Source organism: Marmota marmota, unplaced genomic scaffold (genome assembly GCF_001458135.2).
Source record: "Marmota marmota marmota unplaced genomic scaffold, marMar, whole genome shotgun sequence".
NCBI lineage: Eukaryota > Metazoa > Chordata > Mammalia > Rodentia > Sciuridae > Marmota > Marmota marmota.
In genome coordinates, this window is record NW_026000169.1 from 1,598,492 (window position 1) to 1,617,023 (window position 18,532).

Genomic DNA, 18,532 nt, shown 5'->3' on the forward strand with positions numbered 1-18,532 from the left:
GAGAGGTGGGGAGGGGGGAGGGTGGAGGATGGGAAAGGCAGCGGAGCACAACAGACACTAGTATGGCAATATGTAAATCAATGGATGTGTAACTGATGTGATTCTGCAATCTGTGTATGGGGTGAAGGTGGGAGTTCATAACCCACTTGAATCAAAGTGTCAAATATGATATGTCAAGAAATTTGTAATGTTTTGAACAACCAACAATAAAAAATTTAAAAAAAAAAAAAAGAAAAGGTCTGGGATATAGCTCAGTGGTAAAGTGCCCCTAGGTTCAATCTCCAGAACCAAGAGGGGGTAAAATATACCAACCACTTGCAATGGATGGATATTACTTGGATCCAGATTCAAACTGTCAAAACAAACTGTAAGATAATGGGAGAAGTCCTAACACTGTCTATTCTATGTTATTAAAACATTAACAAATTCCTATTAAATTTTTAGGAGTAGTAAGGGATTATGATTATATTTTTAAAAAAATCTTCACTAGTCACACTAAAATATTTATGAATGAAATAATATAATGTTTGAAATTTGCCTAAAATTAATCCAAGGTGGTATCATGTCAACACATGACACAAAACTGCCACTGAGTTAATTTTCAGTGGTGAGTGCTGGGTACGTATGGCTTCATTGTCTTATTTTCTATAAGTTGAAAATTCCCATACTAAAAAGTTAAAAGAAGTAGGGCTAGGGATATGGCTCAAGCGGTAACGCGCTTGCCTGGCATGCGCGGGGCGCTGAGTTCGATCCTTCACACCTCATTAAAATAAAATAAAGAAGTTGTGCCAACTGAAAACTGAAAAATAAATATTAAAAATTTCTCTCTCCCTCTCTCTCAAAAAAAAAAGAAAAGAAAAGAATTGTGTCAACTCTTCACTGTGGCTCTGGTCTAACAAATAATGAGAAATTAGCCTCATCAGTAGGAAGTCTTAAGTGAACTAATTTGGGTCAACCTCACTATTAATGAAACAAGAGGCAATGAGAAAAGAATAATTACTGAAACCTACTACAGATTATAAACACTAACTAATTTATAAATAATATCTTAGTAAATACTGAAAGACATTCTTTAACAATAATCTTACAAAATAAATTATATTATCAGTGCTTGGCAGATGTGGAAACTTAAGTTTTTTTAAAAAAATATTTTTTAGTTGTAAATGGACACAATATCTTTATTTTATTTATTTATTTTTATGTGGTGCTGAGGATTGAACCCAGTGCCTCACACGTACAAGGCAAGCTCTCTACCTCTGAGCTACAACCCTAGCCCCATGGAAACTGGCCTTAAAGGGGCCTAATAACTTCCCAAGTGTCATCCTTCTACTAAGGAGCAGAGCTAAGAATCGCACTATAAAATACTAGCTTGTTATATTGTACCAGGCTGCCTCGAAAAGCACAGGAAAGAGAATGGGAAAGACAGAGCAGAAATAAGGATGAGACCAGCAGATATTCAAGGTGCAAGACAAGGAGGTGCTCACTTTTAGTGCCTACCCTGCACTTGGAAGACTATGAGACTGAATGCTTCTTTAAATTTTGTATCCTATGGCTGAGGATATAGCTGGGTTTGATCCTCAACACAAATAAAATAAAATAAAATAAAATAAAATTGTACCCTAGGTGATTCACTTTCCTACCCAGAGAAAAGACACTGCTTAATCAGAGTCTGCTTTCTCTGCAGCTTCTGCATTGAAGGCTGGGAAGTCTGAACCAGGTCTGGATTAGAGGGAAACAGGAGTTGGAGGCTCCCAGGCCAGCTGTGCAGTTGCATTGTGTCCACTGTCCTCTGGGAGGCTCTGTGGCCTAAGGATGCCACAGTAGGAAGGTTCAAAGCATTGCGCTATCTCCAGGGAAAGCTGGCCCAAGGTCAGCCTCAAAGTTGGAGTAGGTAAGCCAAATAACCAAGTTTGGAGGTCCTGGGAGTGGACCAAAACTCTGTCCAGTGCAAGATTATATGTAGTTATTTTTCATGAGGTTGTTGTAGAAAAGAACCAACCCACGGTTACCACTGGTCAAAATCCTGTTATTCTCTTGTACCTGGTCCCGTGCCAATCACACAGGAGGATTTTAACAAGTGGGGAGTTACTAACCATTTAGAAGAGACTTGTTTACTGGGTAATGATTGGGGCTTAGGGATAAATACATGTAACAGGGCTGTGGGCATAGCTCAGAGGTACATTGCGTGCTCAGCATGCATCAAGCTTGGAGTTCAATCCCCGGCACTGCCAAAAACAATACAAACAACAAATATGCAACCATTTGTTTCTGCTACATTCTACAGTCAAGGGAACATGACTCTGAATGAGGTCTTGGAAATAGGATCAAAATGACAATAGCATGAATGCATGCCACAGACTATGAACAACTAGGGATATGGAAGCCCAGCTCTGGCAAATGTTCTTTGCCCTTCTGGCATTCAAAGGGAGTGTGGGGTGAAAATCAGGTATTCTCCAGCTTTTCATATTTCCCATGCATACGTGACCCCAAACCACAGCTTGACTTAGATATTCTGAGTATCTTAGAACGCAGCTAGTGTTACCCACCAGTTTGGCAACTGGCCAATGCAAGTATTCAGAGAAATTACAAATGTCTGTGTGCTGCAACCTGAGGAAATTAACATGAATAATTGTTAAGCTTCAATATTTCTTACTTGAATTAATTCAGGAACAACAAAAAGCCAGTACAAGTGCTAACTGGAGATAATCTAAGGAGTGGCAATGGAAATCAAGTGCTGCCCTTGGATGCCTTCAGAAAAGTTTCCTTACATGGAGTAGACAGTGATGCTTTCCCGCTCCTCAATCTTGATGCTTTCATCATTGGGAATTGGTGGGTTGCTTTGAAACTGGTTTGGGATCCGGAACCAGACTTTTAATTTCTTCTGTAAAGAGCCATCTTCATTGGGGAATACAGCAAAGGAAATAGGGACTGTCATCCCCATTCCAATTCCTGAGAACATAAAAACACAGAATGAAGTAGGTATTAGAGACAGAGCTTGCTCAGGGCAATGGAAAACACACTAACTAGTGTCATTTTTCTTTCATGCTAATATTTTTTGTTCTTGAAATTAAGAACAGGGTTGGGGTTGTGGCTCAGTAGTACAGCACTTGCCTTGAATATGTGAGGCACTGGGTTTGATTCTCAGCACCATATATAAATAAAAAATAAAGGTCCATCAACAACTAAAATAGATATATAAATAAAATTTAAAAAAAGAACTAAAAAGACTATGATATTTTAAAAAAAAGAAATTAGAAAGATGGCGGAATGTGATAGACATCATTAACCTAAGTACATGTATGAAGACATGAATGGAGTGAATATACTTTATGTACAACAAGAGATATGAAAAATTATGCTCTACATGTGTAGTATGAATTGTAATGCATTCTGCTGTTATATATAACAAATTAGAATAAAAAAAGAAATTAAGAACAAATAATTCAGGCACTAAACTATATAGTTAGACAAATGCAAACAACTTTTATTTTTATATATATTGGAGGTAGGAATATGGTGGTACAATTCTTAAAAAAGATTATTTGGCAGTATGTCTCTAGACTATAGACATATCAATATTTAATTACTTCCTATCTAAACATTACTTTTAGAAAATAACCCAAAATATGGAAAAGGCTATACATAACAGGATATTCAGAAGCAGAATTTATAATTCTGTTCAAACCGTCCCCCCACAAAAAAACCCCTGAAAACCCTAGGAATCCCAGCAGCTTGGGAGGTTGAGACAGGAGGATTTTGAGTTCAAAGCCAGCCTCAGCAAAAGTGAGGTGCTAAGCAACTCAGCAAGACCCTGTCTTTAAATAAAATACAAAATAGGGCTGGGAATGTGACTTAGTGGTCAAGTGCCCCTCAGTTCAATCCCTAGTATCCACCTACCCCCCAAAAACCCCAGGAATATATCTAAGTAAATCATGGGCACATGATACAATATAATGTAGCTATGAGAAACTGTGTGATTAAGAAAACTATTTAGAAATAGTAGAAAGTAATCATGAAATAATAATTTAACAGAAGTAAAATATACTATTGTAAGATTATTAAGATTACATTAAGGGGCTGGGATTGTGGCTCAGTGATTGAGCTCTTGCCTCATACATGTGAGGCCCTGGGTTCTGTGGGCTGGGGATGTGGCTCAAGCGGTAGCGCGCTCGCCTGGCATGTGTGCGGCCCGGGTTCGATCCTCAGCACCACATACAAACAAAGATGTTGTGTCCGCCGAAAACTAAAAAATAAATATTAAAAAAATAAATAAATAAAAAATAAAAAGCCCTAAAAATATCTTCAAAAGACAACAATGATTGCTCTAGAATGTGATCATTAGAGATACTACTTATTTTCAGGATTTTTTAGAATAAATGTTATAATTTTTGTTCATATATTCATCTAAGAAGATACTATGAAAATACTAAGGAAAAAATATTTCTTCTTGACCTCCTCTCTGTCAACTTATTTTCCAATCCAAGGTCTGATTACTTTGTTCATAGAAAATGTTACTACAGTTAATACCATTTTCTTTCTGAATTATCAGCTTGAGCAACAACCTAAAAATTAAACCCAATATCTCTTTTTTCACTTGCTTTCTGACTCATATTTAGTTTGCAGTGATTCCAAAGTGCTGACCAAATTAGAAAATTTTCTTAAGAGTTCAACATTTTAAAATATGGTTTATATTCAAATATGTAGACCTTACATGAAACTCAGACCTATCATTTTGAAAATGAGGAGTCAGCCAGCATGGACTGCCAAGTCTTTTAAAAGTGGAGTGACCTAGTTGGGCTGGGTGGCACACTCTTGTAATCCCAGAGACTTGGGAGGCTGAGGCAGGAGGATCCCAAGTTCAAAGCCAACCTCAACAACTTAGTGAGGTCCTAAGCAACCTAGAAAGACCCTTTCTCTAAATAAATATAAAAATGACTGGTGATGTGGCTCAGTGGTTAAGTATCCCTGGGTTCAATCCCCAGTATTAAAAAAAAAAAAAAGTGTGAAATATCCTAAGAATTCTCAGACACTTCTATTACCAAAACAAAGTCTGGAACCTATTATCCCCATAGGTCACTAGGTCTCAGTATCTAGCAGGGTCTGAGCTACCAGGAGTTGGTTTGGTATTTCCAATCTGATGCCACCATGGAGGTCTCAAGTCAGATGCTGGCCTTGCCTTGCACTGGGGCTTGGCTTACCTGGGTATACCTCACTCAGTCAACCATTCCAAAGACACAATGAACACTGTAAGTTTAAAAAAAGGGCGGGGGGAGCCTATGGCTACAAATTAGGAAAAACCCATGAACTGACTCATACAGAACAGGGAACCTCATAGTGAGGGATAGCTGGGCTGACATGAGAGTGGCTCCTGCTGAACTCCCTTGTTCAGGCAGCAACAGGAAGCTCACATGATACTGAAATAGATAGGGGAGCCTTGTAGCCCCCACTTATGTTTTCTCCTGATGAAGTGAGATCATGCTGTGCTTGCCTCTGAGACCAGATCCACATCCCACAGGGAGACTCACCCTTGTCATTGGTACCTCCCACATACTTCATGACCTTGGGCATTGCTTCCCGTAGAGCCTCATCTACAGGCTTCTCTGTCACTTCCACAGTGGCAAACTTCCCCCCTTCACAGGCTCTTTCCTCATAGGAGACTTCTTCCTAGAGATTTAGGAGACATTGTAATTGAGAGGTATAAAGTATCAGTCTATGCCAGTTATAATAAGAAGTACAAAATTCTAAAGAACTTTCCATAATGGATATGGTGAGAGTACAGAAGAGACAGGTCTGAGTATGATGGACCATCAGAAATAGATTCTTGGATTCCTTTGAATGTAGAGATACCAGAAGCTGAAAACAAACAAACAAACAAACAAACCCCAAAACAAAAATCAAACAAAAAAATTCTCAGATTTGATATTCTCAGGGAAATAAGAGAACAAACTGCATTCTAAAACAATGGATACTATAAAAATGGAACACTCAAAGATCAAAACAACTCTTGGAAATAAAAACAATCTGATAAGAGAGATGAAAAATTCCATAGAAACCTTGGAATATAAAATTACAGGAAATCTGCCAGAAAGTAAAGTGAGGAAGTCCAAAATAGAAAAGAAAATAGGAGGCTTAAGCCAGGAATCTATCATCTGACTAACAGGAGAGCCAGAAAAAGAAGGAAAACATGGAAGGGAGGAAACAAAAAATACAGTACTAACAACAGTCCCACAGAAGTCAAAGGCCCCCAAATCAGCCATTCCATTATCAGAGCTGTCCTGTTCACACCACACTCCTGGACACGACGTCTTTCCCTCTTTTTTAAAAAAATAATGCATTATTTTTATTATAAAAATTAACTCATGTTAATTAATTGCAAAAATTAATGGGTTTCACTGCGACATTTCCATTCTTTAATCATATCCACTCTCCCTATGACCCTCTCTTGCCCTCTCCTCTCCCCCTGCCCCCAGTCCTCTTCCCCTTCCCTAATAAACCCTATCTCTCATTCACACATAAAAAAAAAAAATGGATGAAAGACTTTAAAGTGAGACCTGAAACTTTGAAACTACTAGAAGAAAATATAGGGGAAACACAGTAAGATACAGGCCCAGGCAACACTATCCTGAAGAGAACTCTAAAATTAGCTCAGGATATAAAACCAAGATTTGACAAATGGGATTACCTCAAATTAAAAAGTAAAGAAAACACCAGAATAAAGGTACAACCTACAGAATGGGAGAAAATTTTTACTAGGTATTCATCTGACACAGGATTAATATCCAGAACATATAGAAAGCTCAAGGCAGTTATCAATAAAAGAATAAATAACTTAATCAATTAAGACAAATGATCTGAACAGACTCTTCTCTTTTTTCCATATTTTTCTTTGTATTATAATACACACAGGTGGAATTTGTTGTTACATATTTGTACATGCACACATTACAATAATATAATTTGGTCAATATCATTCCCAAAGTATCTTCCCTTTCTATCCTTTCCTCTCTACCCTCCCCACCCCAGGTCCCTTTCTTTTACTCTACTCTCTCCCTTAGATTTTCATGAGATCTCCCATTACCACCTTTCCCCCCTTTTTCTGCTCCAGCTTCTACATATGAGAGAAAACATACAACCCTTGACCTTCTGAATTTGGCTTATTTTGCTTACCTTCAAGTTCCATCCATTTACCTCAAATGTTATACTTTCATTTTTAAATGTTATAATTTCATTCTTCTTTATGGCTGAATAAAACTCCATTGTATATATACTACATTTTGTTTATTCATTCATCCATTGATGGACACCACCAATGGCTGGTTCCATAGTTTGGCTATTGTGAATTATGCTGCTATAAACATAGGTATGCGTGTATTACTATAGTATGCTGACTTTGATTCTATAGGTAGATACAAAGGAAAAGTATAGCTGGGCCATATGGTGATTCCATTCCTAGTCTTTTGAGGAACTTCCATATTGATTTCCATAGTGATTGCACTATTTTACAATCCCACCAATAGTGTTAATGTGTTCCCTTTTCTCCACATCCTCTCCAACATTTATTATTTTTGTATTCTTGATGGTTGCCCTCTGATCTGGAGTGGGATGAAATCTCAGTCTAGTTTTGACTTGCATTTCCCTAACTGCTAACGAAGTTGAAAATTTTTTCATATGTTTATTGGACATGTATATTTCTTTTTTTGAGAAATGTGTGTTCAGTTCATTTCCTCATTGGGTTACTTGTGAGCTTTTTGTGTTTTAAAGTGTTTGGAATTCTTTATGTATTCTGGATATTAATCTTCTGTCTGAAGAGTGGCTAGTAAAATTTTCTTCCATTTTGTAAGTTTTCAATCACATTCTTATTTGTTTACTTTGCTATGCAGAAACTTTTTAATTTGATGCTGTCCCACTTACTAGCTCATGGCATTATTTCCTGAGCTTTAGGGGTCCTATTGAGAAAGTCATTGCCTGTGTCTATATCCTGCAATGTTGACTCTGTTTTTCTCTAGGATTTGCATGGTTTCTGGTCTAATTCCTAGGTCTTTTATCCATATTGAGTTGATTTTTGTGCAGGATAAGAGATAAGGATCTAGTCTCTTTACTCTGTATATGGATAATCAGTTTTTCCAGAACCATTTGTGAAAAATGCTGTCTTTTCTCCAATGTATGTTTTTGGCATCTTTGTCAAGGATAGACAACTCTTCTGGGTCGATTTGTCCCTGTGTCTTCTGTTCTGTACCACTGGTCTATGTGTCTGTTTTATGCCAGTACCATTAATGTTTTGATACTATAGCTCTGTAGTATAATTTGAAGTCAGGGATTGTGATGCCTCTAGCACTGCTTTTTTTGGCTGAGAATTGCTTTGGCCATTCTGGGTCTTTTATTCTTCCAAATGAATTTTAGGACTTTTTTTTTTTTTAAGTTCTGTGGAGAATTTCATTGATTTTTTGATGGGGATTTCACTGACTCTGTATATTGCTTTTGGTACTATCACTTAAACAATATTATTCTGCCTATCTATGAACAAGGAAGGTCTTTCCTTCTTCAAACATCTTCTTCAATTTATTTTTAATTTTTATTTTTTTGTAGTTGTAGATGGAAAGAATGCCTTTATTTTATTTGTTTATTTTTATGTGGTGCCGAGGATCGAACCCATTGCCTCAAGCATGCAAGGCAAATGCTCTACCACTGAGGTACAACCCCAGCTGTTCAATTTCTTCCTTCAGCGTTTTATAGTTTTCATTTTAGAGGTTTTCCACCTCCTTGGTTAGATATTCCTAGATATTTTAATTTTTTGAGGTGACTATGGATTATTTTCCTGATTTCGTTCTCAGTAGATTCACTATTGGTGTACAGGAAAGCTACTGATTTCTGTATGTTTATTTTGTAACCTGCTACTTTGCTAAATTTGTTCGTTAGCTTTAGCAGTCTTCTGGTGAAGCTTTTTGGATCTTCTAATTATAGGATTATATCATGTGAAACAGTGATAATTCGATTTCTTCCTTTTGTGTTTTTATTCCTTTAATTTCCTTCTTTTAACTAATTGTGCTGGATAAAATTTCTAGTGCTCTATTGAATAGGGGTAGTGAGAGTAGACATCATTCTCTTTGAATGGAAACTTCTCAAGAAAAATGTGATGGCCAATAAATAAATAAAAATGTTTAACTCCTTTACCTATCAGGGAAATGCAAATCAATACTACACTGAAATTGTACCTCACACCAGTCTGAATTGCTATTATTAAAAATAATGCTGGTGAGGATGTGGAGAAAAAGGAATCCTTATATACTGTTGGTGGGAATGTTAATCAGTACAGCCACTATGGAAAACAGTATGGAGTTTCCTCAATAACTAAAAACAGAGCTACCATATGATCCAGCTGTACCTGCCCCGGGTATATATCTGAAAGAAATGAAGTCAGCATACAAAAGAGATACTGGTACACCTATATTTATTGCAGCAAAATTCACAATAGTTAAGATATGGAATAAGTCTAGGTGCCTGTCAATCGATGATTGGATAAAGAAATATAATAGAGTATTATTCATCCATAAAGAATGAAATCATTTCATTGAAGGAAAACAGATGGAACTGGAGGACATCAGGTTAAAGTAAGTAAGCCAGACACAGAAAGATTAGTATCACATGTCTTCTCTCCTATATGGGGGGAAAAAAGATGTCCTTAAGCCATTTTCTTTGTAGGGATTAAGCCCAGGGCCTTACACATGTAACCATATGCTCCACTACTGAGATACACCCCCAGCACCTCTACTCCCTAACTCTTATCTCATGTGTGGTAGCCTCCCAAGCCCTTAGTGATCAGGTCTACTCTCTTCCCACACAAACCCTTCCCTCACCCTCCTCACCACCACTCTCTGCACTAAGTTTCTGTCCTAAATCCACTACCCTCTCCCTGGTGTCTGGATTCATGGCAACTCATGCAGCTTTCCTTCAGAATCCCAGCCCCCTTTTCCTTGCCATGTGGTGTCTCATAGGATATAATTTTGTATTGCTGGACATTTAGTAAGGTAAACTTTAAAATAATCACAGTCCACACCAAAAAAATATTTCTACATCTTGCCTTATCATGAATATACACATGCTTAAACTAAACCAAAAACAACACTTTACCCTTAGGGATGGGGTGTATTCTGATTCTTTTTCTCTGTCCTGTTTTCTCCGACTCTGCTTGAGTGAATTTTATTCTATTGTACTAAAGAAGAAAAGTTGGTCTATATTGATTTTACAGTCTGCTAATGGAAAACTGTTACAGTTTGACAAATCTACAATGAAGTATATGCGGACAGGAACTATACCACAGAGCTTTATATGATAGAAGCTCAATAGGTATTTATTTGATTAAGGAGCTTCCTCTTCTACTAATGATTAGGAAAAACAGACACACGATAGAGCACCTGGCTGCCTCAGGTTGGTCAAACAGGCTTCCCTATGTATCCTAGACTGAAGATTCTCAACTAGGTAGGAGAGCCTGTGAGTGGCCTGTGCAGTTCAAACAAATGTATTTAATATTATAACTATATCTGGAATGCAAAAACACCTATCATGTTTGTGATGTAAAATTAAAGGTGAATAGTGAGAAAGAGGTCAGGGTCACCTGACACCAAACCCTGAGTGTCAATTTCATGCTTATACTCTCCTAGACATGGGTGGGAGAAAGCACCAGATCAAGAATCAAGAGGCAGCAAATCGGCCGGCCTTGACTTTGGGGCCTTGTGCCTGGTAATCCAAAGATGGCTGCAATGCCCTCCATTCATTGCATCTTACACTTTCAAAGAGCCGTCAGTAGCAAACTGTTGTGTAAGCTTGGGGCCTTTTGCTCTTTTAAGTTCTGTCATAGCAGAGAATTCCAGAACTCCCCCTTTGTTTGAGATGCCACTGATCTTGCCATTTGTAGTGTTTTGAATTCCAGAAGTGCTACTCTGTGAATCACATAATTTCAGCACTGCAAGTGGTTTTAAAGTTCACCTCATCTAACTAATTTTACCAAAAAGGAAATGAAGAATGAGACAGACTGAATTGCCCAAGTTAGCTTGGTTACTAAATGGCAAAACAGGAAGTAGAATTCCAGTCCCAGCCTCCACTAACGCTTGTTGCAAGACTCTCCACTGCCCTTGGGTGTGAAGTGCGTATTTTACCTCTCTTTTAGCCACTGTGTTATTTATCTGGGGAGACATCAGTATGCCCGTATCAAGCTCAGAATGAAGGTCTTACAAGTTATTTCATGCAGTTACTTCTTTTCAAACAGGGAAGCAACAACAGGACCTTCCTGGAGGAAAAGCCAGCTGGCTCCTTCCTTTGGCCTTTCTTTCCTTCTTTTATGCATTCAATCAACAGTTACTGAGCATTTGCTATGTTCTGAGCATGGTGCCAGGTACTACAACACAGAGATGAAAGACAGTTTCTACCACCAGGAAAAGCCGGGTCTAATAAGGGAGGAAGCCAGCGAAACAGAAGATTATTATCTGAAGTGGTGAGGATTGCCAGGGCAGTGTGGGAACACAGAAGAGGACTCCTTAGGTTAGCATGGGGGCATTTATGTGTGTGCTTACATGTATGGGTAACTCTTGTTGACTCTGAGGGGCTTATAGATCACCCATCTGTGTGTTCAGTCCTGGTTTCATTGATTCACTGAAGATACATTGAAAACCTCTGCCAGATGCTACAACTTGGAGATTAACATGATAATGAAGACTGTGGTGAAAAGAAATACACAATTGATTATTACACGATGCGGTAAGTGATGATTGCTTAGGGAATGGATTCCAGGTAGCAGTTTTGTTAGTTTAGATATGAGGTATTCCCCCAGAAGCTCATGTATGAGACAATGCAAAAAAAATCATAGAGTGAACTGATTGGGTTATGAGAGCCTTAACCTAATCAGTGCATTAGTCCACTGGAATGGATTAGCTGGGTGGTAACTGGGCAGATGGATGTGGCTGGAAGAGGTGGGTCATTGGGATATATGTTTTGTTCCCGGTAAGTGAAGCTTTCTGCTTCTCAGTTGTCACATCCTGAGCTGCTTTCCTCCTTCTGTCATGGTGTTCTGCATCACCTTGGGCCCACAGCAATAGAGTCAGATGTCTATAAACAGAGACCTCTGAAACTGGCTGCAATGCCCTCTGAAACTGTGGGCACCAAATAAACTTTTCTTCCTCTAATACTGTTCTTGCCAGGTCTTTTAGGTCACAGAGGTAAAAAAGCTGACTAAAACAAATTACTAAACGAACAAAACAGGAGAGGTCAAGGATAATATAATGATGGTGAAGAATTCAAGAAGTTCAGCCAGGCATGGTGGTGTGCACCTGTAATCCCAGCTACTAGGGAGGCCGAGGCAGGAGGATTTAAAGTTCAAGACCAGCCTAGGCAACTTAGCATGACCTTGGTTCAAAATACAAAAGGGCTGTGGTTGTAGCTCAGTGGCAAAGTGCCCCTGAGTTCAATACCCCGTACCTCAAAAAACAATGATATACGTGGCTGGAGCAAAGATTGTTAAGCCAGCCATGGCAAAGCAAGAGGCCAGAGGTTCTGGCTCAGAAGAACTCACCAGCTATTGTAGGGAGCTGGAGTTTTAGCCATTAGTTCAAGGATGATGATCTGATAGTATGCCAGACTCATCTACTCTCAATTAGTTCAACTTTAACCAAAAGAATGGGAAAATTGGGCTGGGGATGTGGCTTAAGTAGTAGCGCACTGGCCTGGCATGCACGGCGCGCTGGGTTTGATTCTCAGCACCACATAAAAATAAAGATGTTGTGTCCACCGAAAACTAAAAAATAAATATTAAACAAAAAGAATGGGAAAATTATACCTCACATATGTATAATATGTCAAAATACATTGTACTGTCATGTATAATTAAAAATAATAAATTAAAAATTTTAAAAATGAGTTCAACTGACTTTTGTGATATAAACATAGGATTCTTCAAGTATATGTCAGTCTCAGTGAGTCTCAAGGGAAGGGACCTGGAGCAGGAACGAGCTCTAGGGAATGTACAAGTGATCTGGGCCCTCAGCCTCTTAGGCAATAAATCCACACCAAGGAAAGAAAGGCTGCCAACAAAGGGTCCGGTTCAACTCAGATTGCCAAGGCCCCCACTGTAAGACCACCATCCTTAAAGAACGCTCTTCAACACCACCTCCTCCATTTGAGTGACCCTCCTTTCTATGAATTACAAAAGTCAGATTTAACTAGTCTAGAACTGCAGGGCCTTGATGCGTCTGCCCAGTCATATGCCTCCTGGTGGATGAGCAAAGTGTCCATTGGGAAGTTAGTTATACTGGGATCTGGAGCTCGCAGGAGGCTGGCATAAACAAAAAGATGTAACTTGGGGAATCATCAGTATACAGGGAGATTCTAAATGGGGTTGAAACTGCCCACGGACCTATGTAGAACAATCTATATAAATCCAATCATGTTCACCCATTCCTTGTCTAAAAGCCTTCGTTCACCGAGTTCTTAGCCTATTCTGGATAATCCTGACACCACCCAGCTTCTTTCTATCCTTCTAGTCACACCCAGAATACCTTCTCATCAGCCTCCTGCTATTTCTTTTCTTTTTTCCTTTTTTTTTTTTTTTTTTTGGTACTTGGGATTGAACCAGGGGCGCTCAATCACTGAGCTACATCCGTCCCTTTTTAGAGACAGGGTCTTGCTGAGTTGCTTAGGGCCTCATTAAATTGATGAGGTTGGCTTTGAACTTGTGAACCCTCCTCAGCCTCCTGAGCCACTGGGATTACAGGTGGGTGCCAGGGTGCCCAGTTGCTATTGATGTGGGGTATACATGTTGATTATGGAAGCCTGCTTTCTCATTATACTATTAATAATAGTATCCTTTTTTGGGGGGTGGTTACCGGGGATTTAACTCAGGGGTACTCATCTACTGAGCCTCATCCCCAGCCGTATTTTGTATTTTATTTAGAGACAGGGTCTCAATGAATTGCTTAGCACCTCACTTTTGCTGAGGCTGGATTTGAACTCTCAAACCTCCTGCCTCAGCCTCCCAAGCTTCTGGGATTATAGGCGTGTGCCACTGCACCCAATATTAGTATCCTAATGGAATACTTTCTATGTCTGGCATTGTTTAAACACTTTACATTAATTAATTCATTCAATTCTTCCATCAAGTCTGTGAGAAATTTAGTGCTTTAAATACTCATTTCTAGAGCAAACTGGAGAGGTAGTCCAACAGTGGAACCAGGACTGAACCCAGGCTATCGGGTCCTAACATATTTGCACAGGCTGGGCACATCTGATAAAGACCAAGTTTTTAATTATCAGTCATGCTCTGAACATTCATAAGACCCACCCAATCCCACACAGAAAGCTATCTACCCTTCTCCCTACCTGTATTAGTCAGCTTTTACATGGCTGTGATCAAAATACCTGACAAGGAGTTAAAGTTTATTTGGGGATCACAGTTTCAGAGGTCTTGGTCCATAGATGGATGATTTCATTGTTTGGGACCCAAAGTGTGGCAGTCATGGTTGGGGGTGATGTGTATGGGTGGCCTGGCTACTCATGGCAGGGTCAGAGAGGAGAGAGAGAGAGAGAGAGAGAGAGAGAGAGAAAGAGAATATGAATATATGAGAGAGAAAAAGGAAAAGGAAGGGATTGCAGGGAAGAGGCACCTTCAGGTCACACACCTGGTGACCCACTTCCTCCAGCCATGCCCCACCTGACTTCAGTTACCAACCAGTCATGGACTGATTGGACTGCAGGTCTCACAATCTAATCATTTCACTTCCAAATATTTCTGCATTAACCCAGGAGCTTTTGGGGGACACCTTATATTCAAACCATAACATTCCCTAAGCAATGAAGGAGACACTTGAAAAGGTCTGCCGGACGGTGTGCCTGAAGTTGGCCTGAGCATCTGGAGAGCCTGAAGCCCACACTATTGGGAAACATCCATTTGCCAGGGAGTGTGGCCAACAATTTCTGGCCCAAACTCTTTCCAGAATAAGGGACATAATTTCAGGCAGAGGCTGTCTTCAAAATAATTACACACTGGCTTTGTAAATTAAAAGTTTACATGACGATGGGCTGGGGTTGTAGCTCAGTGGAAGAGCACTTGCCTAGCATGTGTGAGGCACTGGGTTCGATTCTCAGCACCATATATAAAGAAATAAAACAAAGGTCCTTTGAAAACTAAAAAAATATTTAGAAAAAAAAAGTTTACATGACTCTTTAATATTTAATTATTTGCCACACCAGCTTATCTTCAGAATTGAGAAATGAAAGGAGGTCGAGATGTTAAGTAACTGACCTAAAACTACCTGTAAAACTGGGGGAAGCTAACAGTAATGGTGCTCAACCAAGGGCCAGGTGTGCTGTGGAGCAATTTATAATTGATTATCTCTCTAAAACCTCAAAACCATCTATTAAGACATGAACTATTACTTTCTCTCATGATTAGCTTCAGAGATTAAGTTGCTTGTAACAGTGGGGCACAGGCAAGTTCTGACATAATTGAATTATTATATGTAGAGAGTACTTGCTTATAAAACAGTTTCATATTTTTTTAAAAAATTATAGTATCTCTGGGAGTAGATGGTAAAGCTACTTTTATACCCATTCCAGCTGCAGAAACTGGGATTCCTTCAGGTCGAATGATTTGCTTCGGCCTGGTAACAGTATGAATAATATATCATATCCCATATGGCCCCATGGTCCCATCAAACATGGCAGGAAATGCTTATAAAAAGATGTATTTATCTCTAGAGGTAACAAATCAGTGGCAGGTGACATTATTAATAAGCTTCTAATAGGAATAGGAATGACTGGAGCACTCAGAACAGAAGCATTATAATGCAAGGAATTGGTTACATAGGTAACAGAAGAATTGAGATGCCAAACAGGACAGAGAGGTAGCCCAGAGGTTAGTAAACATCCTAAGAAAGACAGAGGATTACCTGTTACCTGGGCTTCAGTATTTGGATCACTGAGTAGAAGCTAGAACCATGGAGGCATGTGTAAGAGAAGCCAAAGTTACAAGTGCCCAAATCTAGTGTTGGAGACTTTCTGTCTCTCACTATACCCCCCCCTCACACACACACACACTGGGCAAACCAAGATGGGAGTCAGCTGACAGCTGAGACTGGGAAATAACTCACAGGGTTCAGCCTGGACTTCACACTGACAGACAGCAGGGCTAGGAATGGGTGAGAAAGGAATCGAAGGTACAGGCCACAGACCAGCTCAGTCGCTGAACGGGCATCACCATTAAGCCAAAAAGACCAAGTGAGCCCCATTCATTATAGAAAAGAAGGCTCTCTGGGAGCGGTTTGTAACACACATTCTGATCTATTGGAGCCACAGGAACCTTATCAGGGCTGAAACCACAGACCGGTTTGACACTGGCATGATCTGATCCAGGCAGGATCCTTGCAGTGTTTACGAACATTTTTAGTCACTTATTAATGGTTAGTCTGACTCAAAGCCAAAGCATCACTTCTAGTGCTCCCGATTCCTTACTCCCCTTCCCTGCTTGCTTTTTTTTTTTGGTGCTGGGGATGAAACCCAGAGCCTTTCTGCATGGTAAGTGTTCTACCACCAAAGCTACCTCCAAGGGCCCCTGCTTGCTTTTTTTCATAGTACAGATTACCACCTGATATTGGATATAGTTACTTATTTATTTGATCATTAATCACTAAAACATAAACTCCATGAAGGCAGGGATTTTTGTTGGTTTTGTCTACTCTTTATTCTGATAGCCTAGAAGAGTGACTGGCACATAGCTGGCATTAAAAAATGTGTTATTTGTTAAGTTAATGAATATTAAATTGGGAGGTTTCACATAAAGAATTTGGATATCTGATTTTCCTTAAAAATCTGGCAACACTGGGCCTGTAACTCAGTTGCCTACAATGCATGAGAACCTGCATTCAATCCCCAACACTAATAAAAAAAAAAAAAAAGGAATACTTTTTCACATTACTGCATTGCAACAACTGGTTAAAGTCATCTTTTATACATGCAAATCTGAGCTTTCTCTCGAGTTTGCCTCTGTTTCCACCATGCTGTATAGTAAAAAACAGTTTAGTTCATTTCCATTACCTGCCTGGGCGCTGCAGGCATCTGAATGTGTCACCTTGACTGGGCCTTAAACTACTCAGTCTACATATAGATGGGGAAAATTAGATACGGGGATGAGTGACAAGCCTCTGGCTGGCTGAACAGTCCAGACTAGAGTTGAGTGAAGGGCTTTTGTTTGATGCCCCTTGTACTGTTTCAGAAGTTGGCCCCCAGGTAACATGGTCCTTTAAAAAAGTGAGATGGTGTGCTGGGAGGTTATATACAGCTTCACTATACAAAGTGCCTGTCTGAAAGGATATTATAATCAAGCAACACACTCCTTGTTTTCAGGGAGGCAGTCCCACTGATATAAATTTGGGGAAATAAAGCAATTATTCCTCATTCATTTTATTCATCCAATTCTAGCAGTTCCTGTTTTTGGAGAGGGGGCTACTGGGGATTGAACTCGGGGACACTCAACCACTGAGCCACATCCCCATTCTTATTTAGTATTTTATTTAGAGACAGGGTCTCACTGAGTTACTTAGCAACTTGCTCTTGCTGGCTTTGAACCTGCCATCCTCCTGCCTCAGCCTCGGGAGCCGCAGGGATTACAGGTGTGTGCCAACGCGCACAGCCAACTCTTAACAGTTGTCCAAAAGCAACAGTATGGCTCTGGGCCTTTGCATATGCTCTAATCTATTTTGTGTACTCTTAATCATCCCTGAGGCCTTGTTCATGGCACTCCTATGAAGATCAGAATTAGCCTGCTCCCTTCCCTGTGTACCCCCACCCATCATGCATCAGGTCTATGCAGTACAGACCTTACTTGTTCTTTAATACTCAGTTCTCTAGTACTTGGAAGTTTAGTGCCGGCAAGGGCTTTTGGGCAGCCATTTCTACAACGATGTGTCTCTCAACAAACAAAAATGTTCAGAATGTTTTAATGAACAAATGTTTCATCAGGCGGTGTCCAACTCGCCAAGGTGGATACCCCCCCACCCCCCCGCCCATCAACCTCTCCCCTGACCCCTGGTCTGGCTGCACGGGACCTTTAGTTCCTCTCCTTCTCTGGGTAGTAGGGGGCCAAATCACGGCAGAGACCAGAACGCACACTCGGGGGGCACAGTCCCATCCCACCTGTCCTCAGAAAACCCTGCAGCCCGGGCCAGGATGAGGCGAAGTCGCAGGCCTCCTTCAAGTTCTCAGCAGCCCTACGGGCTTACCTTGCCCCCAGTGCTCAGAACCTGCCAAGGCCAAGTCTCTACGCTCCCGAACAGCGAGTTCCTGATCATGCCCAGCATGTTGCCGCCGCGCCTTTCAGGCCTCAGCAGTCACCGCCCGCAGAAGGCTCGCAGGCCAGCGGCGGCAGTGGCTGGGAGGGGAGAGGCGGGGCCGCTAGCGCTCCGCCCACCAGAACGACGCTCGGGCAGGGGGCGGGTGGGGGGGCGGGGCGGGGCCAGCGGCTCCGCCTGACCGGGACGACACTCCTGCTGGA

The 18,532-nt window shown here is 40.3% G+C and overlaps 1 protein-coding gene across 1 annotated transcript in view; it reads right to left on the reverse strand.

Moving 5' to 3' along the window:
- Hebp1 (heme binding protein 1) overlaps window positions 1–18,426 on the reverse strand; it is a 29,244-nt gene extending 10,818 nt beyond the window's left edge. The window contains exons 1-3 of the mRNA XM_015498183.2: window positions 18,261–18,426; window positions 5,526–5,664; window positions 2,769–2,949 (exon numbers count right to left, since the gene is read on the reverse strand). Of these exons, the coding sequence (XP_015353669.1) occupies window positions 2,769–2,949; window positions 5,526–5,664; window positions 18,261–18,338 (398 nt within the window). The 5' untranslated portion in view covers window positions 18,339–18,426. The remainder of the gene's footprint in view (window positions 1–2,768; window positions 2,950–5,525; window positions 5,665–18,260) is intronic.
- Window positions 18,427–18,532: the final 106 nt, after the last annotated feature.